This window comes from Malus sylvestris, chromosome 2 (genome assembly GCF_916048215.2).
Source record: "Malus sylvestris chromosome 2, drMalSylv7.2, whole genome shotgun sequence".
NCBI lineage: Eukaryota > Viridiplantae > Streptophyta > Magnoliopsida > Rosales > Rosaceae > Malus > Malus sylvestris.
Window position 1 is genome coordinate 29,985,035 of NC_062261.1, and position 25,839 is coordinate 30,010,873.

The 25,839-nt window shown below is 36.3% G+C and overlaps 3 protein-coding genes and 2 long non-coding RNA genes across 10 annotated transcripts in view; 3 read left to right on the forward strand and 2 right to left on the reverse strand.

Moving 5' to 3' along the window:
- Positions 1–25,839, forward strand: part of LOC126585168 (LEAF RUST 10 DISEASE-RESISTANCE LOCUS RECEPTOR-LIKE PROTEIN KINASE-like 2.3) — a 126,983-nt gene that overhangs the window by 79,232 nt on the left and 21,912 nt on the right. The gene's annotated exons all lie outside the window — the stretch shown is intronic.
- Positions 1–25,839, reverse strand: part of LOC126585254 (rust resistance kinase Lr10-like) — a 70,178-nt gene that overhangs the window by 34,852 nt on the left and 9,487 nt on the right. The window lies entirely within an intron of this gene.
- LOC126585512 (uncharacterized) lies at positions 8,430–21,793 on the forward strand. Of its 2 annotated transcripts, XR_007610557.1 has the most exons (9): positions 8,430–8,511; positions 11,501–12,545; positions 15,147–15,218; positions 15,330–15,390; positions 15,960–16,157; positions 16,755–16,799; positions 21,146–21,206; positions 21,344–21,394; positions 21,671–21,793. It is a non-coding gene; the product is annotated as an uncharacterized LOC126585512 (long non-coding RNA). The 2 variants fall into 2 exon arrangements; XR_007610552.1 differs by lacking the exons at positions 16,755–16,799; positions 21,146–21,206; positions 21,344–21,394; positions 21,671–21,793 and having other exon boundaries at positions 15,147–15,222; positions 15,960–16,084.
- Positions 16,891–19,421, reverse strand: LOC126585479 (uncharacterized). Its single transcript, XR_007610520.1, has 3 exons — positions 19,041–19,421; positions 18,084–18,941; positions 16,891–17,259 (listed from the first exon to the last, which is right to left on the reverse strand). It is a non-coding gene; the product is annotated as an uncharacterized LOC126585479 (long non-coding RNA).
- On the forward strand, positions 22,691–24,529 carry LOC126585346 (uncharacterized). The gene is made up of 2 exons (XM_050249760.1): positions 22,691–23,265; positions 23,712–24,529. The coding sequence occupies exons 1-2, from the start codon at positions 22,984–22,986 to the stop codon at positions 24,444–24,446; spliced, it is 1,017 nt and encodes a 338-aa protein (XP_050105717.1). The 5' UTR covers positions 22,691–22,983; the 3' UTR covers positions 24,447–24,529.

A 25,839-nucleotide genomic window follows, 5' to 3' on the forward strand; every position in this document is an offset into this window, starting at 1 on the left:
CAATAATATCAAAATCAGCTAGGACCAACTCAAACAACCCAACACCCCCACATCAACACACACAACTAATACAGAACCTATTTGACCTCATAAAAATGAAAGGAAAACTAATGAAAAATGCTTGAAAACTTTGAGTTTTAATCGAAATGACAAAAAGGTGTTGTATGTGAATAGTGCCATGAATGATTTTTTAAAGTAAAATTGTCATTTTTTAGGGAGTGTTTTGTTAAACTCCCAAAAATGAAATATGCACAGGAATAGAACATTTTCCAAAGTATAAAATCCAAACGAAATTTCTGACCTCTCCTCCTTGAGCATTTTCAAACACATCCTTGCAAATTGAATTGGCAACACACCGTTGATGTTGTTGATGTTGATATGTAGCTGTTTATCCAAGGAAAACAAAACATAAAAACAAATTGAAAGACAGTTATTTAGCGAGAGTCAATAATATCATTTTTGCCTTAAGAGAAGCAACATAGAAATATACAACTAACCAAAAATAAATTTTTACAGAAATATCTCCCAAAATATGTGGAGCTACCTGATTAAGTGGGTTCTTTGGCGTTCCATACTCAGCAGCTAGAAAACCAAAAACATGTCATGCATTGCAGAGAAGGTTAATGGGATAAACGTCAAGTTCATCAATCATATTTGCATGATAGAAGTTGCTGGAATAAATTCAATCATATTCATTACCCAATCTAGAAAATTTAAAATGTAAACATACAAAAGATATACATACATATTATATTTCTGTCTTTGATAAGTGCTTTGCAGACAATCACACTATATTTTCTCTTATTTTGAAAGAAGTATATTGTCTGCAATTTTATTAAAGTAAATAAAATAATATAATATTAGAACAATGCCCTTAAACCATGAACATTTAATGTGGAGAAATTGGAAGTTGAAATAAGTCGAATACGACATAAGACAGAGGAGAAAATTCAAAGAATATTGTGATCAAAATCGGAACTAAGTGAGAGTTCAACAGAAAGATCAATGGAAAATGCACTCACACACCAACTTGAAAGAAAACCTAGTGTCAAATCATTGTGTCAGAAATAGAAAAATGCAAACTTTATATGGAAAATGAAGATTTACTTGCAGACTGGCAGCAACAAAAGCAAACGGAATACAACAGGAGTTACTGCAATAGTGAGAGGGAGGAAGAGAGATTAAAGATGAGTGATCAGTTAAAGCTATAATTTTTCAAGCATGTTCTGCAATATGAATCATTTAGCTATCACAATAACATGCTTGAAATAAACAATATGCTTGGAATAAACAATTTTTCAAGCATGCTTGAAATAAACAATATGCATAATTGTGGTATTAAAAAAAAATGCAATATCACCAACATTCATGATCATTATCCGGAATTGTTAAAGTAAAAAAGAAAATCAAATTAACATCTCTCTAATCCATCTTCCTATTGTATTTTGATAAGGTTTATACCAAACAATGTTTCCACCAAAATTTATTAGCAAAAAGATCACAGTAGAAGTTAACATGAGAGAAAGAGTTGACCTCTACCTCTTATATGTTGATCCTACCAATCCCCGGCATACTTGATCTCTTTTAAGTCCACCTGTAAAAAGAAAAAAAAACACAAAATTTGTAACACAATTTGAACAAAAAGAGAGTTCTCAATTAGAGAAAACTTCAATTTCATGTAATTGTGTTCTAAATTCAAGGCTTAACTATGCAATATTGGGATTTGTGTTTAGCTCAAATAAGTAAGATGAACTGATAAGGAAGTTTCGTCCGGCTGGAAGACGTTAAAGCAAGCACTTCTTGGAAGGCAATCCATGTATTCAAATAAGGAAGGTTTTTGAATTGCTCCACAATCAGTTTTGCGTTTCTATAAACCTTCCCTTTTCTGTAGTTTTATTTTGCCATGATTGTCATTTATATTTATTACTTGTTTAATTGTTTTTTGTGTGGGTTTATTTTTTTTTGAAACACTGACAGTTATGCAAGATATTTTTACATTCATAAAAAAGAAGGGAACATTAAGCAGATAAATACAAGAGGAAGCCTTCACAAAGGCTGCTTAGGAGAAATCTTAGTAGTCGGCAGAGCCTCAGTAGTCGGCGGAGCCCCAGAAGAAGGAGGGATTGGAGGTTGATCATTTGGAGCTTCATTACGCGGTACAGCCTCAGAAGACGAAGGCAAATGTTGTTGGAACAAACCCATAAACCTCTGATGATCAAGTAAAATCTGACCATCAGATTCCTGCATCTGGTCAATCTTCCTCTTCATGTTTGTAGCATAGTTATGTGCGAGCCTGTGCAACTGTTTATTCTCATGCTTAAGCCCTCTAATCTCCTGCTTGAGACTCATCACTTCAGCCGCCAATGATTCAACTTGACGGGTTCGGGCAAATAGGCGTTGGGCCATATTGGACATGGAACCTGCGCACTGCACACTGAAAGCCAGAGAATCCTTAAGAGCCAACTCATCAGACCGTTTGGCAAGTAGTCTGTTATCTTTGGGAGTGACAAGGTTCCTGGCCACCACCGCAGCTGTCATATCATTCTTCATCACTGAATCCCTAACGGTAAGGGGACCAGTAGGGGATATGAAGGATGGGCGCCAAATGTTGTCTGGAGAAGGCGGGACTGCCTCTTCACCAAGGTTCAAGTCAAAACGACGGTCGGAGGGACCAGACATTTTCAGAGGTGTTAAAGAAAGAAGAGGTCGGACAAGTGAAGATCGTAGAAGTGCAAGAAGGGAGTTTTTACATGAAAAAATTCAAGTGTGCTTTGAACGTCCTACGTACCTCTATAAAAATCAGCACTCGATGAGATTTCAGAAATCGAAGAGGCGAGCTCAGAAATCGAAGAGGCCAACTCAAAAATCAAAGAGGCGCTAACTTTCTCAAAAGTCGGGCTTGCTCAGAAACCACGACCAATCTTCTTTTCCATATTTGTCCGCACTTGTCACATGCAACCTTTGCACTCGACGGGATTTCAGAGATCGGAGAGGCATCTGCTTTTCCAGACGTGTCAGCATCTGTCACATGCAGAGTCAGCTTTACGGAAATCACGGGCAGTTTGTCGAAGCGCTTTTCCAGACATGTCAGCATCTATCACATGCAGAGTCAGCTTTGCGGAAATCACGGCAGTTTGTATAAGCATCGATTCCAGATATCGAAGAGGCACTTGTTTTTCCAGACGTGTCAGCGCCTGTCACATGCATACTCAGCCTTACGGAAATTACGGGCAATCTGTCGAAAATCTCTTGTGAAGTAGAAAGCACGTGAAGTTTACTATTAAATCATCCAACGGTTGCTGACAAGAGTGAAAGAATAGTACCGGTTATTAATTCCTATAAATGTCACCCTCACCCTCCATTGAAAGGCAGACATACATAACCTTTATTCTTCTCCGATAATGCCTTTCCAACAAACCATCTCGAGTCACTCAGTGTTCCTTATTCCTTGGGGTACCTCTGCAAACAACTCATCCAAAACAAAAGTATTTCATATCATGAAGGTTGAAAGCAAGAGTATCTCATATCATGCTTTCTCCCTGTCCTTCTCCTTGTCGTTGTTTTGGGACAATGAGAAAGAGAGCAATCAGCCAGCACTTGGTATCAATCTTCCGATCTGGAACCGACTGCCTGGAACCCCTTCCTGATTGCTTACCTAGCCTTGCTCTCGAGTACTCATCTTCATCACTTTATGCTTCCTCTTCGTCTACCACATCTTCCTGGGGAACAGATAAGGGAAGTGAAAATGATACCTCGAAGCATGTGGAGACAATTTGCCAATTCATCCTCAGCTAGGGACAAGGAGAAAGAAAGCAAGAGGTAGGCACTTGGAAAGATTGAAGAAAGAAACAGACCAACACCTCTACCTCGTGTCTGCCTACCGTGCAAAAGAAACAAGCAGAGAAGAATGCAGACTGCACAATCAAATCAACCCAACAGAAGGAATCTGATTTGAAACCAAGGAACTCTGATATTCCTCGCTCAGAATTCCAAACCAGTTCGAGATCAAAGCTGTGGAAAGTCAACAAGATCATCTATCTCCAAAACCAGATTTGCGTTCTTAAACTCTACTTTGTCTGTTTTTTTTTTTTACTTTGCTATATTTGTCATGTTTATTCGTCGTTTGTTTATTTGCTTGTTTTTGTGTGAGTTTATGCTTGAAACATTGAGGACAATGTTTGATTTAAGTGTGGGGGGGGGGGTAACCATTGTTGTGCATGAAATTCTTTGCATGAAATTTGTAGGAGTTTATCACCCATTACTTCTAGTGTTGTTCCTTGCTGTTTTAAATGTTTTTAAGCTGTTTTGGAGTGTTTTAGTGTGTTTTGACATAAAAATCCGAAAATCTCATAAAAATTTGAAAAATTGTTTTGAAAAACCCAAAAAGAGTTGTTTTTGTATGTTTATTTGTGTCTTAGGGTACCTTCCAACACAATGATGAGGATTTGGTTTTTAATTACATGACTGTTAAAGAGAGTTATAAACATGGATGAAAATTTGATTTACTCTTTGGTGTATGCTTGGTTGTGGTTATAATTTATGAATTCACATGCAATCATAAAAGGAAAAATCAGTTTTTTTTGTAACATGCTTGAAAGAAGGAACTCAAACTAAGGTTACATCCTTGAGAGACTTGGGCCTAAACATTTATTTGGAGAGTTATTAATCTATGCAATTTTTTTTGTTTTCTAAAGTCGTTGCATGATCTCATTATTCTTTGCTTGGTTGCTACTTAGAAGGCGTTTCATCATTTAGTTCCAAATGCTAGAACTCATGCCTATTTCATTCAAAGCATGTTATTGATTTGCATAACACATATTCAAGATGAAGTTGTTTAGTGAGCCAAGAGCCAAAAAGCCTATCCCGTTCATTATGTGTTTAAGTTTAACCCTGTTGAGCCTTGTGTTGCCTATGTTCTTTGTTACCCACACTATCCTCACCTAGCCTAGATTATGACCATCCATACCCTTGTTCTTGAAGCATAGTAAAGCATAATTTAGAAGGAATTCATTTTGTTGAACTCTTGCAGAAAAACAAGTGTGGGGGAAGTGATTCTTGTGTGTGTGTGTGTCAAAGTCCTTCATAAGGCACATGTAGAAAAGGAAAAGGAAAAGAAAAAGAAAAATTCGTGAAAAATAGAATGAAAAGAAGAAAAGTTGTGAAAAGAGTTGAAAAATTTATGAGAAAGAGCTCTAAAGTGTTGTTTGTTGAAGAAATGGTCCAAAGCATTGAATTCGACCCTAAGTGTTGTATGAATCTTCCCTTTGTGTTTAAATGTTGATTTTTGCATTCTAAAGTAAATTCCAAGTGTCGATTCCATTACTTTGCTTGTTATCGCTTTAAGAACGTTTGTTATTCCTATCATTTCTTTGTTAGCCATTACCCCCAAGCCTTGTTACAACCCTTGACTTCAATCTTGAGTGTTGTGTGTTTCAGTTTGTGGAGTTTGAAATTGATATGAGCATATGGCGTCACTGGTTCTCGCATCTAAGTAGTAGCATTCCATTCATGAGATCATATATATACATGACTTAATAATTCCAGAAATTGCTTCTTTGTTGAAAAACATATGTGAGTACTAATTTTCATGTTTACATCAATCTTCTCACATATACCTAGTATAGGGAGTGTAGTCAGAAATTCTTGTGTGAAAATAAGAGTGTATCTAGTAAGGAATTGAGGAAATTCTCTAAGGCATGTTACTATATTCAAAATGTTGTTTTAATTAATTAAATGTGAGCTAGTGAATGGTGACTATGATTAAGTATGCTCGAGGGTAAGGAATGCTTAATTCTATGTAAGTGGTGATCTTTGGCATATCATGTTTCATTGAAAATCCCTTAGGCAAATGTTGGAAGGTTAGGTTATGTTTTGTTTGTTTTGTTTCGTTTTGTTTCTTTTGTTTTGCTCGAGGACTAGCAAAAGCTAAGTGTGGGGGAATTTGATAGGAGCATATTTATGCAACTTAGTTAGCTTGTTCTTGTGCATTTGTGTTGTTATTTCTTAGTTAATTATGTATTTTAAGCTATTTTCGTGTGTTTGTAGGTCATAATATCAAAGTTGACAAGAAAGTGCATTTTGGAGCATTTTAGAGCATTTTTGAGCCAAGATTGGATAGTGCAAGCATAGAGACATGAGGATGGACGTTTTTGAAGATTTGAAGGCTAGAAATCAGCATGTGTGTGTGCAAGTGTGTTGACCTACAACTCCAAACATCCACCCACTACACCCATTACATCCACTCATTACCAAACACTCATCCACTACACCCATTACATCCACTCATTACCAAACACTCACCCACTACACCCATTACATCCATTCATTACCAAACACTCATCCATTACACCCATTACATCCACTCATTACAACTCCATACACTCATCTCCCTAGCCTATAAATACATCCACCCTTCACCATAATTTGGAAGAGCCTTCATCCAAACACATCCATTTATCTTCACATCCATTCCTCCATACAAACAAACCTTCAAACACTCACCAACACCTTGTGTCGTAGCAAAGGAAGGGAAGGAAAGTGCTTGGACGTGCTTGCTGTCCAACTTGGATCTTTGGAGCGTTTAGGTGTTTTCTTTCTTTTGTTTTTAATGTTTAAATTCATTTCCTTTCGTTTTGTTGTAAATATGAGTGGCTAAACCCCTTTTGGCTAGGGGTGATTTCAAAGCCATGATTATGTGTGTAATATGATTTGATAAATTCCAGTTATGAACTCTTGAATCGTAAATGCAATTGGCTTAACTATTTGATTGATAACTTATTTGTATTTGTTAATTAAGGGTCGACACTTAATTGGCATGCATAAATCCGTTGCTAGAATATAAGGAAGTTTCACATAATCGTTACAAACTTATATTCACATGTAGTCAAGGTCGCTTATAAATGATCGCGTTAAGTTCAATTCCTAGCATGAGTGACATGATGTCATAATTGCAAGTGCTTTGTCAATGCTTATGATTTTCATTAAACGTAATGATCTTTGATTGTATCTCTATTATGATGTCATGTAGGGAACTTTAGAAGAATGTTTTGGGTTGTCGAATGATGTCATCCAATCCAATAAAAACAAGGAAAATCTGAGAGTTAATTAGTGATGTCACGGTTAATTTGGAGCATTGTCATTCATAATTCAATGAAGTAGTAATTGGAAATCGAGTTATTTGCATACATGTCATGTGTGGAGAAAAATCCTGTAGTTATCCCATCCATTATCTTATTTCTCAACTTTGTTTTACAATCTGTCTAGTTTTTCATACTTGTTTGTTTGTTATAACTTCCTCCAAATCAAAACCCCCACTTTTAGTTTCTTGTTTCAAAGTGTTTCAAATCCGTTTTAGTTTGTGTTTTTAAGTGTTTTGATTCAAGTAAAAGTCAATTTTCGTCCAAAGTCATTCCTAGTGTCTAGTTTAAGTTTATTTGGTTGTTTTAAGCTGTTTTGAGTATTTTAAATTTGCTTTGAGTCTTGTGAGTCTTGTTAAGTATTTTTAAGTTTAGTTTTATGTTTTTAAGTTAATTTAAAGGTTATTAGCAAGCCCTTCTAATCCCCGGTCCAGAACGATCTCTACTTATACTTATACTACAATTGTCAAAAGAGGGTTAAATTTGTGTGCTTATATATTTCGCATCAGTTCTTCATTTTTTAGGGTTTTGGATTTGGGATTTCACGGCCACACAATTGGTGGTGTCGCCGTTGTCGTCCGTGTGTGTATGTCGGAGGAGGAAAAAAAAAGTGAACAATGAAAAGGAGAGGAAGGTGTGAAACTGTCAAAATAGTAATATTAAATAAAATATAATAATAATAATAATAATATAGTATTATACCTTTTTTGGTCATTTCACATAGTCACAGCTGTTTTATATAAAAGTTTACCAAACACTATCATACTGCTTTTTTTTTTCCAAAAGCACTTTTACAAAAAAGTTTACCAAACACTCTGCTGCTTTATTTCATAGTCGCTTATTCTCACAGCAACTTTTTTTCAAAGCACAACAATACCAAACCAGCCCTAGCTGTGTCACGCGTGGTTCCATTCGATCGAAAATTCTCACTCCAGGTACGCATCTTAAATCCCCTTTTGTATTTGGGGTATTCGCTGATTTACCCCATGAACTTGTAAGAAATAGTCAATTTCCCCCCTGAACTTTAATTTTAGCCAATTACCCCCATAAACTTGTGTAAATCACCAATTTACCCCCTGCCGTTATATTTTAGAATTTACCATCCAATTCACTATCCAATTTGATCACGTGCTCGGCACATGCTAATGGTGTGAGGAAAAAATGGTAATCATACACCACAACCAAACCTAATCGTTGTTGGGTATATGGAGAAGCAGGGGAAGGCGAGCCACAAAGAATTGCGCATTCTAGGGTTACAGTCTGAGAATAGATGGTGAAATCAACAATTGCTACCAAATATTGAAGGTATTTTGAGTTTTGAAGTTGAGAACGATGAGTATCGTGGTCAGGGATGGTGGGCATCCTCCAAGATACAGTAGAGTCTTCACTTTTTCTTTTTCAGTTTGTTTAATATGTGAAAGGTTTGCTTTATGTGTTATTTTTCTAGTCGTGTGTGTATATGGGGTCCCTTGATTGTTGATATGATATTAACTACCACTCAAATTAACCCTCTTTTTATCAATTGTAGCAAAATACGTAAGTAGGGATCGTTCTAGGCCGGGGATTAGGAGGGATTGCAAAATCACTTGGAATTGACTCAAAAACGTAAAAACAAGTTTAAAACACTAACTAGACTCAAAGAATGTAAAACTATAACTTAAAACACCAAAACAAACCAAAAGACTCAAAATAACACAAAACACTCAAAACTGCCTTAAAACCACTTTCTGGGCAGTTTTGAACTCTAAACAAGATTTTGACGAAAATAGGTTTTAACTTGACTCAAAACACTTAAAAACACAAACTAACACACTTTCTAACTAATTTGACACTTGAAAACAAAGGGGGATTTGATTTTTACGAAATTGAAAACAAAACATAAACTTGCAAATCAAAACAGATTTTAAAACGAATTTGGCTTAAAACAATGTATGGAAGGCTAGCTAAGGGGTTCATCTCCACACATGTTATACTTGCATTAAAAAAGATTTCCAATTGCTTTTCAATAACCCATGAATTCTCAACGCCTCAAGTTAATTAGGTCCGCTTAAATTAACCTTCAGATTTTCCTAACGTTATTGAATTGGATGATTGCATACGACAACCCAAAGCATTCCTCACAAGTCCCCTACATGATTGCATAATAGAGATACAAGCAAGAATCATTAAGTTCTATGAAAACCATAAGCATTGACGAAGCACTTGTTACTATTATTGCATGAAACTTATGCCAAGAATTTACTTAACGCGATTGAGATCATCAACCTTTACTACTTGTGAATATAAGTCCATAACGATTAGGTGAAATTTCCTTATATCCTAGCATTCAATTTATGCATGATAATTAAGCGTGCACTCTCAACCAACACACACAAATCAATGTAATTCACATAGATAAGTAAATTGAATTCACAACTTATGAAACGCAATTAGAAGTAATCAAATCATATCGCAAGCATAAACATGTATTTCGAATCCCCCCCTAGCCAAGGGGGGTTTAGTTCCTCATACACACAAAACAAAGAGAATTGAATTTAAACATTGAAATCAAAGGACAAGAAACACCTAGAAATTCCAGCGACGCGAACTTGAATTGCATGAACTTCCAAGCTTCCTTCTCCTCCTCCTTGGTGCGGCAAAGGGTCTAGGGACAGGTTTAGGGCCTTAGGTGTATGGATGAATGGTTATGGAGGGATGTAGTAGTGTTTAGGGGAAGGGGATGGTGCGGCAAGAACTTAAAAACTAAGGAGAAGGGTGTTTGGTGGCAGCGGCAAAGGTGTGGAGAGGTTTGGGCGAATTTCTGATTTTGTGGAGTGAATCCATGAATGGATGGGTGTGGCTGCTTTATATAGGTTTCTAACCCTAGGTAAATCAGGTTTAAGGCTTCTAGAAAGCCAAATCCACAAGGAAATAGGTTAAAACAATCAGAAATCCTAAGGGATAAGGGAATAAGGGTGTGGCAAAGGTCAAGGGGTGATAAGGCTTCTAGAAAGCCTTGCAAGGCAAGGGATTAGGGCATCTAGAAGGCTAGGGTGTGGCACCAATGTAGGGATTAGGGATAGGGCTTCTAGAAAGCCCCAAAACTGATAGGAAATGTAGGAAACTCACGGCAAGGAGGGGAACACTCTAGAAACTTCTCATTTGTGTCCTACAACACTTAGGAGTCCTTCAAGCATTAGGAAAACATGTCTCAATCCTCCCTTGACTTGGAATTCTTCTCCTTCTTCATCTTGGAAACCTTTCTTTCTTGGACTTGGAAATCTTTTCCTTGTAGCTGCAACTTGATGCCATTTGGGGTTTACATTTCCTACTCCAAGTAGGAAACCTTGTTCAAGTAGGGAATTCAATCTTCTAGGTTTCCCAATTCAACTAGGAAACCTAATTCAACTAGGAATCATCATCTTCAAGTCTTCAATTTCGTCCATCCTCATGGCTCCAAGCATATGATCTTCATTCCAAGCTCTAATTTGCTCCATAAGGCTCCAAAATGCTTCCCTTTGCATACTTTGCCCTTAAAACCTGAAAAACTTAAAACTAGCTTAAAAGACTACTTTACTAAGGAAAAACACTATAAATGCACAAGAACAAGCTAAACTAAGGCGCATAAATATGCTCCGATCAATTGTTTTATTCAATTCTGCGTCCCACACCCTCCCACCCTAATCCTAGCCCAGCCACACCCACACGACATTCCACCTTTTAAATTTTTCAAGAAGGGGATGGGAGAGAGTATGGCCCTGATGTGGATCTAACTTGTGTTGTTGAGTCGAGGTATCCTCGTATTTAGCAAGAAACACCATTTGCCGAGTCTCTTAATTTACCTTCTCTAAGCTGCATAATCTCGAATTTGTTTACTGTATTATGGTCTTTTGATTTGCTATACAGTATTTTATTTTTTTTGTTTGTTTGTTTATGAACTCTTTTGATTCATGCTTGCTTCCATAGATTGTGCCCGAAATAAATAGGTTTGTTTGAATAACAGGCAAAGCCAATAATTAGTAAATTATTTTCTTTTGCTGGAAGCTTGCATATAGATTGTGGCCCAAAATATTTAGCAAGCTGTTTGCTACTTGTTTGGATAACAAACCAAGCAAATTATTCCCTCTTGCTTCAAGCTTCATAGATGAAAGATCTAACAAACAAGCAATGTTGCAGGTCTTTGCTGGTATAATCTTTTTGGTGTAGCATTGTTGGCACTTCCTGTATACTATCAACTTTGCACATATAATATGTTTAGTTGTTGCTTTTATTGACTTTCTTTAAATAATTAGCAAGTTAGGTTAGTAAATGTTGTATATTGGTGGATATTTGGTTAGTAAGTGTTGTTTGGTGATCCTGATTATATTGCGATGTATTTGTTGTAGGTAATCATGACCTATTCACACTTGAAATACACCATGGTGGTCACTTTAAAGCTGGTCAGTATGTGGGTGGTATTGTACAGTGGGTTGACAATTATACTAAAGGTTATATGTCCATGCTTGATCTGTATGCCAAATTAACGTTTTTTGGTGGATGTTGTTAAGTCTGTTGCATATTTTTTGTGGATGCTAGGTGCAAGGCTGTTAAGTCTATTGCATATTTTTTGTGGATGCTGTTAACTTTATTAAAGCACTCGAAGTAAGAATCGTTAATTTCATTTTGGTAAACTGGGCACTGAGCCAATATTTTTCAGTTGCTAATTAGACTTCTATAGCTAATTTAGACAAAATTGTACGAAGTGAACTAGTGGAAGAGAAGAAGAATAAAGATAGAATGTCTACATTAGGGATAAAATTACTTTTTTACCCTTAAAAATTTGGCATGTGCCATGCATGTGACCGAGTTGGATGGAAAATTGGATGGAAAATTCTCAAATCTAACATCAGGGGTAAATTGGCTAATTACAAAAGTTCATGGGGGTAATTGGCTAAAATTAAAGTTCAAGGGGGAATTTGGCATCTCCTTACAAGTTCAAGGGGGAAAACGACAAATACCTCTTTGTATTTTTATCTTTCCTGATTGATGATTTAATTTGGGTTTTATTAATAGTTTAATTTGGAGTTTAACTGAAGGTTTAATTCAGGTTTATAGCTGGGGTTAATTCAGAATTCAGATGTATTCGCGGTGAGTTTTTACTGATAATTCATCTTCATTCAAATGAATAGTTAAAATTTACAGTGACGGAAGAAATTTATGAGTTTTAACAAATTTGTAAATTATTCTTATACATTTTATTAAGGGGTATGGGGATCTAATCGATTTTTCTCTGTAGTGGGATTGAAAATTGGGACTTTGTCTCTCTCCCTCTCTCCTATGTGTATGAATTGAGTTCTGAAGTGCGTATGCAAATAGGCATGTTCACTAACTAAGCTTTCAAGGAGAGCACATCAATGGTTTGCTTGCTGGGGGGATACGGAGACTACTGGTGTATGATTGGTTATCTTTTATTTTTTATTTAAATTATCCATATATAATGTGGGTATATTTATAATAAAGAATTGTGATAAGCCAGTGTGCCATACGACTTTGAAAGCATTGATTTTGGGGTAAATTACATAATAGCCCCTCAGGTTTGAGGTCTATTTGCAATCTTATACAACATCTTTAAAACATTTCACTTTCATACCTTAAGTACTATTTTATTTCAATTTCATACAATCGTTACATTTTTCATCTATGGATATGTTAAATGCTAACGTGGCTGCCACATATATGCCATGTGGCTCCCAAATGTCTGCCACGTGGCAAATAAAATAATTTTTAATTTTTTTCTAAAAAACCTAAATTGGAAGGAAAAAAAAAGGGACCGAACCCCTGCAACCCAAGAAGAAGAGAAGAAGAAAGAGGAGGAGGAGGAAGAAGAAGAAGAAGACAAAAAAAAAAAGGGACTGAACCCAGAAGAAGAAGGAGGAAGAAGAAGGAGGAAGAAGAAGAAGAGAAGAAGAAAGAGGAGGAGGAGGAAGAAGAAGAAGAAGAAAGAGGAGGAAGAGATGAAGAAAAAAAAAAAAAAGAAGGGACCGAACCAGAAGGAGGAAGAAGAAGAAGAGAAGAAGAAAGAGGAGGAGGAAGAAGAAGGAAAAAAAAATGATCGAACCCCTGCAACCCAGAAGAAGAAGGAGGAAGAAGAAGAAGAGAAGGAGGAGGAAGAAGAGAAAGAAGAAGAAAAAAAAAAAGGGACCGAACCCAGAAGAAGAAGAAGAAGAAGAAAGAGAGAGAAAAAAAAAAGTGGCAGACAGGTTTTTTTTAAAAAAATTAAAAAATTATTTTATTTGCCACGTGGCAGACATTTGGCAGTCACATGGCATGTATGTGGCAGCCACGTCAGCATTTAACAGATCCATGGATGGAAAATGTAACAGTTGTATGAAATTGAAATAAAATAGTATTTGAGGTATGAAAGTGAAATGTTTTAAATATGTTGTATAAGATTGCAATAGACCTCAAACCTGAGGGGTTACTATGTAATTTACCCTTGATTTTGTGTTTAGTTTGGATTTTTGCGTTTGAATTTGTAGCATGATCTTCCACTGCAGCATCCAAATTTTGCATTTGTAAATTGTAAAAGAAAAATGAAGTATGAGGAAATTATAGGACATTGTGTTGGCTTTGGCCATTATGGGTATTAGCAGGTTGTTCCCCCATACAGGTGATTAGTTAGGTTGTGTTGTGGGTTTTCGCCAATTTCTACCGTGTTTATGCATGCATTTTTTGTTATAGATTTGGAAGAAAATAGCATTACAGGGTGTTCAATTCCTTAGGTTACTGTTGGACTAGCCATGTTATAATTTTCAATTGATTTCTTCACTGTTCGGACTCTCTGCATTATAAATTAGGGGTTTTAGATTGTGTTTCCTTTCTGTGTTGTTTTTTTTTTTTTTTTTCTGCCGTTTCTTTTCCTCATTGCCTTTGAAGAAACGAAGTTACAGGTTTGTTTTCAATTTCTTATTTACATGCCTTCATATTCAATGGAAAATTGGTTTCTTTTATTTCAACTTTAACTTCAAAAATGGTTTTTAAATTTACGTATTTTGTCTTCAACTCTATTGCTTCCATGCTAATTAAGGTAGATTAATAAGTTTTGCAACAGAAACAACTAAAAACCAAGTTGGCCTGCAGGGTTATCCGTTTGTGTATTATATGGATAATTCTAGGACTTACCATATCATGTTCCTAACTTGATGCTCTGGGCATCTTCTCCTACTAATAATAGTGGCACCTTAATTTGATCAACCAAATTTGGTGAAGCACCAGACAAACAGAAACCCATGCATACAGAGCCAACTGCACTGAAGCATGAATTGAAAAAAATAATGTACATGATTATTTTTCCACTACTTAATTTGTTCCAAGTCACCACAAATTTCTCTGCATTATGGTTGTTAGGACAATAGATTAGGTTGCAAGATAAATTTCCAAAGTTCTACTAGCTTAGTTACAAATTATTTTTCAGAAATCAAGCGTGCAAAATTGTTGTGCATGTTTTGAAATTGGTTGTAGGAAATGGGCTTCCAAGTTCCAAGTCTTAACAATAATGGACACTATGAAATCAAGGTAACCAAATGAGGATAACTATATACTTCAAAAACGCATATTTTATATATATATATATATATATATATACACACACACACATACATACACACACACACATATACATTCTATCAAGAATCAGATTTGATTGGCACAGCTGAAGATGAAGATGAACAATATGAGGCTAGCTAGGAGCTGAGTAAATTGCATTGATTACCATGTTGTATTGGCCTAGCTACTCTGCAGTTATTCTTCAAGGTTGGATATAATGTATCTACCTATATAATCTCAGCCCGACACACACACACACACACACACAGACATGTCTCGGGCTGAGAAATATGAACAATTAATGGGTTTTCTATTCAAATTTACTTTTTTGTGATTTTAGGGGTTTTGTTTGTAGCCTTGGATCATACGTATATGTGTGTTTAATTGGTTTTGTTTTCAGTTTCAGGAGACCCTGATTTTTTCGTTTTTTGGGCATTTTCTTTGCAGCCTTGGAAGCCCTCTGTGCTCAAGGCAAACAATTTCAACTTTTTACTTCTAAAGCGTAGCTCTTATTTAGCAGTAGGTACTCCGTTGCATACAATAATATGTTTTGTGTTATGCTGTTTTACCCTTTTGTCACTATGTGCACTCAGAAAATAAGCCACCCTAATTCAAGCTTTCTATCTTCAGATCACCAGCAATAATCTCATCAAGGTCCCAGGAGGAATCACGAGGATTCACTGCCGAATTGGTATGTACTTATGCTTTTGCAAAAAGCCCTTTTCTTGCCATTTTTCTATTTTAGAATTGGGACCAAAATGATTGAGTGATTTTGAAAAACACAGAGATAGAAAAAATGGCTATCAAGCAAGCAGGCCGTGAGTATTTAGACATATAATTTTCGGTCAAATGAAATAGTTGGCACCACAAGCTTTTAAGTAGGGAGGGATGTTTGATTATATATTTAAATTAAGCAACGAATCTTGCATAAGAAAATGATCCAAGTTGAAGTAAACCAAATATATGGTGCAACAACTGTTACTTTGGTCAGTCTTCATCACACTAATCAAATGAGCCCGAGGGGTTGATTTTCACAGTAACTACTGACTTTTTAGTATGTTCCGGATTATTTGATAGTGTTAATTACTTTTTACATTTTTGAGGTCCGGAGTGATTTTTAAAATGGGTTATGAATTTTAATTTCCTCATATTACACTCTTTGCTTCAGATTTTCCACGTTTTGACTTGGACTTCTTTTTTACTTTGTTCTGTTTGAAGAACTTAGTACTTTTGATTTCAGTAGCAAAATAATTTGAACAGGGTGAGACAGAGAGAAATAAAGCATCTATTTGATCCCTGTACTTTCTCTTATTCTTATGTGTCATTAAGGTCAAATATCTGAATTTTAACCTATCATCATGTAAGTTTTATAGTGTGTTTTGGAAGCGGGAGTGTGTGAAATGGGTTGATGCTGATGATAGTGTCCAATTTGGGTACACTTCCCAGCTAGCAGAGCAGGTAACATAGAGCTTTTTCCTACTCAAATTTAATGATTCAAGCTGCTTAAGACTTGCATAACTTTTCCAAGTTGTAGTCGATGTGCCTGAGTTCTTGAGTCACTAATGAATGTAACCATTAAGACTTGGAATGTCTTTGGGGGGTAGGAAATAATGTTAATGGTTTGTTGATGCTTAGGAGACTCTGTGGGGCTGCTTAAATTTTATATATTCAGTAGCATAGAGTCGACATGACATGCACAACGATGGTCAGATTGCCACCGTTAGTTGGTGGTATTATCATTACAACACATTCAAATTTAGGATTTAGAAAATTTAATAATAAAACTGAAATATATGTTCCATGCTTTTTGTTTTCATTTTGGGTTAAAAGGTTGGAGCTTTGGATTTGGATTTACCATTATTAACATATAATTTTGTGCTTAGGACACCATCTTGGGGGTCTTAACATGATTGTTCTTTTATTTCATAGATTCAAAATGTGTTTAGTATCTCATTTAATTGGTGTACCTTTGCTCATTTAACTCAAATTTAATACGATTTGGTCCTCCAATTTCTCTAAATTGCTAATGGATTTACTTTCTTTGGAAATTTCTAGAACTCTGGTTGTGGAAGGAAGAAGCCGTTTCCTTGCTATTTTTAGGTATACGATTATGCTCCCTGATTGCATGTTCAAAATCTAATTAGTTATATTAATTTTTTATTTATCTTTGCAAATCAAACACACCTTGAAATTCAAAATACAAATAATAAATAATAAATTTTGAAATGGAATATCACAAATATAGACGAACAATGACACACCCCGATCCTAGAATCAAGGCGTGTTGGCCGTCACATGAGCGTGACGTAACCAAAAGTGCGATGCGGAAGCAAAAGATATGGGAAATACGAAGGAATAAAAACCAACTACTAGCAATAATATCCAACTAACATGCTAGAGTGAGTTTAAGTGTGCAGTACACAATTTCATAGCATAATTACTATGTGCAGTCAAGTAGGACTATAATTAAATTACAACACCCGCGGGTGAGTCCTACAAGCAGGAAGTCTGTCAGAACGCCGAAGAAAAACCTCGTGAGCCACCAACCGCTAACTAAAGCCTGGAGGGGCGCAAAACAAAATTGAGCGGGTCAGTAAAACCAAAGCTTTTCGAAAACATTTCATTTAAAACAATTCTAACCCCTCACTGTAAAACCTGTATACTTTCCCATAAAATAACATAATAGCATAATATTGGTTCATATCTCTCAAAACATCAATCTTATCAAAATCCAGCAAGTATGCCATGCTATAAATGACAATGACAGAATATGGATGCATCAATATAACAGGTGACATAATGAATCAACCGGAGACCCTGCAGTTGGTCCTGTACGGTTAATTCTAGCTCAATATCCAACCAACCGGAGTCACCACGGTGACCTGTACGGCACTACTCTGCACATAAGTCGGAACTACCTGAAGTAGTTTGTACAACAAAAATGGTGTAATAATACGCTCTAGTACTTCTCTCATCCATCATCTGCGCTCATAATCTAAGGTCACCTACTAGTCGGAACCACCTCTAGTGATCTATACGACTAGCATGTCGGAACCCTCTCATGGTCTGTACGACATGCACCTACTTGGATCCAAGGTGTGCGTGCGGTGCGGTGAATAATATAAGCACTAACACCAAGGAGTGTAGGTTATGAGCTCTCAGCACAAATCACATCATCATTAATTCATATAAACCATATAAACTCACTTGATACTCACCTGTGCGTCCACAACACCAATTCACATATATATATGCATCAATTATCAATTCATATATCTCATATCTCATAATATGCATGCATGGGATTTTAAAACATACTTTCATTTAAACTCAATTTCTGGGAAAAATAGTATATAGGTGTAAACATAAATACTGCCCACTCACTCATAAGTCGAAGGGTCGTAGCCCCCGTAACATCCCTGGATGCGCTCATCCTCGGGATAGGTATCACATATATGCGAAACAACTAAAACAACGTTATTTAAAGCACATAACCGACAATTCGTAATAACTTCTCATACGATGCTCAATTTGAGTATATGAATATACCACAGTGACCTACTCGACGTCACGAACGTCGGCATATTTTTAGAAAAAAATTTGGGCTTGTCACGCGCCCCCCCCCCCCCACGCGCGTCTCCTACCTTGGGCTCGCCGGACTGGTTTTTCCGGTGGCCGGAAAACTGGAGATTTTTCAATCTCCTTGTTCTCCGTCATTTCTCAACCATTTTTCACGTATTTTATATCAAAATGAAGCCCTAAGCATGTAGAATCCCATTACACTACTTTAAGGCTCTAAAAATAACGAAATCTCATCGGAAAAATTCCAAGAAAACCGGCCAACTTTGAACTCAATGATCTCGACGTCCAAAACCTTCAAACTAAGCACTCCGAGCTTCCTTAGGACCTCACTAAGCTCACTATAAGCTTAGAATTCCTTGAAATCCAACAACTCACATGTGCATGAATAGTGATCTCAAAATGGGTTTCGGATTTCACGTGATATCGAGGGTTCCAAGTTCTAAAAATTGCACCAATGAACTCACAAGCTTGCAAGGATTCACAAACTTACCTTTTTGACGTCGATCCATGAAGGTTGGAGGGTTTTGGTGCCTCGTCCGTACGAGTCGAGAGGGAGAGAGGAAGAACTGAGAAGGGGAGAGAGATAGAGGGCACGGGGAAAGGGACAGGGTGTCCCCCGTGTGTGTGTGGTCCCTCAAAACAATTCCACTCTTTAATTCCCTAACCACACAAATATACACATATCCTTTAAGCAAATTCCAATTTTTCCAAAACTTAGGGAAGAATATATATATTATTCATAATATGTCACACCCATACCTTAGTAACCGCCAGGGCAGTTTCGTCGTTTCACAACCTCGAGAATAAAATCTCGGGACAGATTGTGACAAACAACTTTTAAATCAAATCAATCTTTTTAGGGAAGACTTGATTAAATTTTTTTTTATTTAAACCCAATAATTTTATCTCTTCACTCATTAGTTTTTGTATAAACTTTATATTCCAGTTATACCTTAAAACAAATGTGGTCCACATTATGTGGGTGTGGAGATAAATTATTCAATTATATAAACTAGTAAATGAGTTGGTGTAGCGTCATCGGAGCCACCATTGGTGACTTGGTCACAGGTTTGATACCCCCCTTTTTTGTCTCTATTTGTCTTTTAGCTAATATTTTGTCACCTGTCTTAGACTCCTATGATTTAGGTGAAAAATAACTTCTTCTTTTTTTTAACCGAAAGTGTGTCTTTTAATGTGAATAAATTCTGTTAACAAGGATTTTGGTCTTTGAATTTTTCGTAGTGTAATTTTTATGGTATAATTTCTGCTATTGTCTTTGTTTTTGTACTTCTCTCATTTGTATGTAAATTCAGTGAATTGGTGATATTTTCGGGTCTGTGAATTTAATGAATTGCCCAGATGGACCCGTAATTAATGCAGTAATAGTTGATTTCATTTTGGAAAAAACTGTTGCTGGCCAAAGAGTGGTCATGATGTCCCATTTTGTATGAACTATATGTCAATGATGAATGATTGTAAGGTAATTGAGGTTTGTGCATAAAATTACTATTAATACGAATGGATGGACCGATGCCGGGTGTACTGTTGATTATGTATAAGACATTCTTTCTGTGATGTTGGAACCCAAAATTGGGATGCATTTAAACTTAAAGTATTATATACACGGGTGATTTTTTTTTTTTTTTCGATTCTTTGATATGCATGATTGGGGAAAAGCAAGAAAGACCTACTCACACAAGATATGTACCGATGCAGGTTCTAAAGTCGATTTCTTTTTCTTTATGTGTGCATATTACAGGGACAAGGAGGATAGGGGTTGAAGTTGGAGAGAAGTGTGAGACAGATTCCGAGCTTATTCAGTAAGTCTCTAATTAAGTCGGAATAAACTGCCTTCATTTCTTTTCTATCCATGCTTTAATTTTACTTGGATAATTTTATTTTATTTAATGATTTCTTCTGGGTTTTTTTCCATTTCGTAATTTAAATACGTTGAAAGTTGAAGATGGAGACAACGATGGAATTTTGGATGCTGAGGAGAAGAAGCCTGGTATTATTACATCTTTATTTTTGAATGAGTATCTCTTTCTTTTCTTCTGATTTTGCTTCTTTCTTTTTGTTGTCGAATATTTCAAAATTTCAACTCACATGTTCATATACATCGTTGAGGAGTGTATTTTGCCATTAACAGGCCATTATTTTGTCTTTTTAGCAAAGTGAGGTTTGTTCTTATTTTTGTCTCTATTTGTCTTTTAGCTAATATTTTGTCAACTGTCTTAGACTCCTATGATTTAGGTGAAAAATAACTTCTTCTTTTTTTTAACCGAAAGTGTGTCTTTTAATGTGAATAAATTCTGTTAACAAGGATTTTGGTCTTTGAATTTTTCGTAGTGTAATTTTTATGGTATAATTTCTGCCATTGTCTTTGTTTTTGTACTTCTCTCATTTGTATGTAAATTCAGTGAATTGGTGATATTTTTGGGTCTGTGAATTTAATGAATTGCCCAGATGGACCCGTAATTAATGCAGTAATAGTTGATTTCATTTTGGAAAAAACTGTTGCTGGCCAAAGAGAGGTCATGATGTCCCATTTTGTATGAACTATATGTCAATGATGAATGATTGTAAGGTAATTGAGGTTTGTGCATAAAATTACTATTAATACGAATGGATGGACCGATGCCGGGTGTACTGTTGATTATGTATAAGACATTCTTTCTGTGATGTTGGAACCCAAAATTGGGATGCATTTAAACTTAAAGTATTATATACACGGGTGATTTTTTTTTTTTTCGTTTCTTTGATATGCATGATTGGGGAAAAGCAAGAAAGACCTACTCACACAAGATATGTACCGATGCAGGTTCTAAAGTCGATTTCTTTTTCTTTATGTGTGCATATTACAGGGACAAGGAGGATAGGGGTTGAAGTTGGAGAGAAGTGTGAGACAGATTCCGAGCTTATTCAGTAAGTCTCTAATTAAGTCGGAATAAACTGCCTTCATTTCTTTTCTATCCATGCTGTAATTTTACTTGGATAATTTTATTTTATTTAATGATTTCTTCTGGGTTTTTTTCCATTTCGTAATTTAAATACGTTGAAAGTTGAAGATGGAGACAACGATGGAATTTTGGATGCTGAGGAGAAGAAGCCTGGTATTATTACATCTTTATGTTTGAATGAGTATCTCTTTCTTTTCTTCTGATTTTGCTTCTTTCTTTTTGTTGTCGAATATTTCAAAATTTCAACTCACATGTTCATATACATCGTTGAGGAGTGTATTTTGCCATTAACAGGCCATTATTTTGTCTTTTTAGCAAAGTGAGGTTTGTTCTTATATGGTACATGAGTGTTTTTATAATTCTTTTGCACAGTTGTTAGTATTTGTAGTTGTGATTGGTGTTGTCCTACATGTTTAAAACCCAATGCAGGCCAGAAGAAAATGAGACACTACTTTTGCAGACGATAAAGACACGACTTTTGCAGACGATAAACCATATTGAGAGTGAAAGGAATCTCCATTTGTTTAATACAAGGTGCATTGGATTTTTCTTCGTGAGGATTTAAAATTATTCACCAGACGTACATAGATAACAAAAATTATTATAATATGGTAGAGCCTCTTTCTTTTCACTGAACTACTTGACAAAACGTAACATCATAATGTCGAGTTCAATGAACTAGAGTTCGAACCCGGATTCTTTCTGGATCTCTATAAATCTGAGCCTAAGAATCTAACGATCCAGACAGATAAAATTTAATTCAATGACTACAAATAAGGAATCTTTTTAAAAAGTATAATAATTATAACCGTTTGATCAAATTTCAACGGTCCGAATCGTTGAATCCTTGAAACCAGATTATTGGGATCCGTGTGTAGAAATGACAGTTGTAGAAACCCCGTTGGTTTGTAAAGGGTTGATAGAAACCAAACCCGGTCCACGGTTTAGTGTCATTGCATATGCAATGTATATTTTAGAATATTTCAAGTCAATGATAGCAAGTAATTAACAAGACATGCACCTCCAGCGGGGGAGGTTGCTCGGGGGCCAGTGGGTCAAACAGTAGCAAATTGCTGGGGGGATGACCTCCAGCGTATGGAAGCCCGAGCGACAGGCGAGGCCCGAGGAGCAGGCCCGTCGAGGATTGCCAGCCCGAGAGCCCGAGGGCTGCGTCAGGCGCGTGCGTTTCACGCGCGCGTGGGCGCGAGTCGTCCGACAAAAAAACAGGGCAGGGGCCCGCGATTTCAGTTTTGAAAAGTTACCGTTGGGGAAGCCACGTGGCTTCCCCATGTCCGTTCGATTGAAACGGTCCTATTTTATGGACCGTTGGATTTCCAACGTTAAAAAACATTTAAAAATCTAATTTAATTTCATCCGTTTGATCTAAGATCAACGGTCCACGTTATTAGGCTTTGTAAATTAAAAAAAAAGAAAAAACAGTTTAAAAATATAAAATGTTACCGTTGTGACACGTGGCACAATCTGGAGTGTTGGAATTTAAATTTTTTTAAATCCAACGGCAGAGATTAATTAGGTGAATAAAAATTTAAAAAAAATGTAAAAAAATTCTTAAAAATCCGAAAAAAAATTATGAAAAATTATAAAAAATTTTGATTTCACTTCACCTATAAATACCTTCTCATTATCTTCTACCCTACACCACAATTTCATATTTTCTCAACTACTTTCAACCACATTCCTATCTTTCTTTCAAAGTTTCAATCCAATTTTTTTCCAACAAAATGACTACTCAACCAGGTACGAATTGGACGCTTCTTGAAGATGTTGCGTTGTGTACTAGTTGGGTTCAAGTTACTCATGATTCGATTACGGGTAATGAGATGCAGTTGCGAGAAATGTGGAGTCTTATTCATACCAATTATCTTGAGAAAATGGGTGGGCAAAGAACTAAAGAATCGATGTCCAGTCGTTGGAAATTACTTAGTCAATCGTTTAGTACGTGGAGAGACGCCTTGGCACAAGCTAGTGGTAATCTTCGAAGTGGGGAAAATTTAACGGATCAGGTAACAATATATTATTTATTTGTTAGCTACTTTCATTATATTTATTTGTTTGTATTATTTATTTGTTATCTTCTTTCATTATAATTATTTGTTAGCTACTTTCATTATATTTATTTGTTTGTATTATTTGTTACCTACTTTCATTATAATTATTTGTTAGCTACTTTCATTATAATTATTTGTTTGTATTATTTATTTGTTACCTACTTTCATTATAATTATTTGGTTGTATTATTTATTTGTTACCTACTTTCATTATAATTATTTGTTAGCTACTTTCATTATATTTATTTGTTTGTATTATTTATTTGTTACCTACTTTCATTATAATTATTTGTTAGCTACTTTCATTTATAATTATTTGTTTGTATTATTTATTTGTTACATACTTTCATTATAATTATTTATTTGTTACCTATTCTCATTATAATTATTTGTTTGTGTAGGAACTTCAAGCACAAGCTTGGTATGGTGCCAAAACCAAAAGTAAAAACAAAACATTCACCCGGTTTGAATGTTGGAATATTGTCAAAGATTGTCCTAAATTTAGAGTTGTGCATGTCGGTCCAGAAGTTTTCATGAACGGCACCCCTCTACACTCTACACCTGAGCATGCCTCGCATGATCATGATGAAGATGATGAAGAAGTGCCTGAAACGCCCCCCGTTGAACAAGCGTCGGGGTCGACCCGTTATCCAATTAGGCCTCAAGGTAAGAAGGCTTCAAAGAGAAAAGGTAATGCTTCCAAGAATGATTATGCAAAGTATATGGAAGATCTTGCCCGCCAAGGTGAATTGAATTTGGCCCGGGAAATGGCTAAATTTGAGGCTGATAAGGCTAGAGAGGATGCAAAAGCTGCAGCTTTTGAGAGAAAATTTGAAGCTGATGAGAGAGAAAGAGAACTACTTCGGCAAGAAAGGGAACATAGAAGAGAAGAAAGAATGGCTGAACGAGATCGTGACATTATGAATGAGCCTTTAGAAGGGAAGTCTCCAGACTCTAAATATTTTTGGAAGTCAGAGAAAGCGGATGTGTTGCGAAGGAGGCGTGCAAGAGAAGCGAGAGCAAGAGGAGATGGTCCTAGCACCACAAGAGAAGATTATCCTAGCATGACAAGAGAAGATCATCCTAGCACCACAAATTGGTTAGGTGATGGTTATCATCCATTCACGAACCCATAATTTTCCAATCAATTCGGGTTGTAATTTCTTATTCGGGTTGTAATTTCTTATTCATTGAATAGAGTACTTTATGTTGTTTCCAATTTATTGAACTTAGTACTTTATTCAAAACACATTTAAACACACCAAATAAAATAACATCAACACACCAAATAAAAACAAACACCAAATAAAATAAAATTACATTTCAACTCACTAAATGAACTAAAAAACACACCTCATAAAATAAAATAAACACACCAAATAAAAACAAACACCAAATAAAATAAAATTACATTTCAACTCACTAAATGAACTAAAAAAACACACCACATAAAATAAAATAAACACACCAAATAAAAACAAACACTAATGAACTTAAGTATCGTCAGCACCCCTCAATTCCCACTGGTGCTCTATCAAGTCAAGTTGGCGGGCATTGTGCATATTTGACCTTTGAAGTGCAGTATATCGTTGGATGATCCTTTCATTGTAACGTCCATCCCTTTCTAATGGCTCATATTGCACGGGCTCATCGGTGGCGTCATGAGCACAATATATACGTGTTCTTGAATTGTTCATCGTGTCTGGCTCATATTCATCAACGGCTTCATAATCGTACTCATCTTCCACAATCATGTTGTGAAGAATGATGCACGTCATCATGATGGATTGAAGCGACTCTACATCAAACAATCTGGCAGCACCCCTGATGATCGCCCAGCGAGCTTGGAGGATACCGAAACAACGCTCCACATCCTTCCTGCACCCTTCTTGACATCTTGCAAAGTGTTTTTCCTTTGCACTGCGCGGACGTGGCACTGTTTTGACAAATGTTGACCACCTTGAGTAAATGCCATCAGCTAGGTAGTATGGCCCGTCGTACATACGTTCATTGACCTCATACGTGACTTTTGGTGCCTTTCCTTGCAGGACATCGTTGAACACTGGGGATTGGGCAAGGACGTTGAGGTCATTTTGAGCTCCCGGAACCCCGAAAAAGGCGTGCCAAATCCATGTATCAAAAGATGCCACCGCCTCCAAAATGATACTTTTTGATCATTTTCTGTCCCCATAAGCGCCTTGCCATGCACTTGGACAGTTTTTCCAAGTCCAGTGCATACAATCAATGCTTCCAATCATCCCTGGAAAACCTCGCATCTCGCCTTTCTTCAGAAGCCTTTGCAAGTCCATATGAGTAGGTCTCCGGAAGTACTCTGCGGTGTAGATAGATTCGATTGCCGAACAAAACCTCATGAGGGACTCAAGAATGGTTTATTGTCCCATCCTCGTTATCTCGTCCACTTGGTCTGCAGCTGCTCCATATGCAAGCATCCGCAAGGCAGCAGTAATTTTTTGCTGAGGCAGGAGACCCATAGCACCAAAAGCATCCGGCTTTTGCACAAAGTAAGAA

Bases quoted from the DNA above. Each gene is read 5' to 3' on its own strand.
- LOC126585346 (XM_050249760.1), top strand. From the start codon at position 22,984: ATGACTACTCAACCAGGTACGAATTGGACGCTTCTTGAAGATGTTGCG. The intron at 23,266-23,711 runs GTAACAATATAT...TTGTTTGTGTAG, and splicing joins GGGAAAATTTAACGGATCAG to GAACTTCAAGCACAAGCTTG.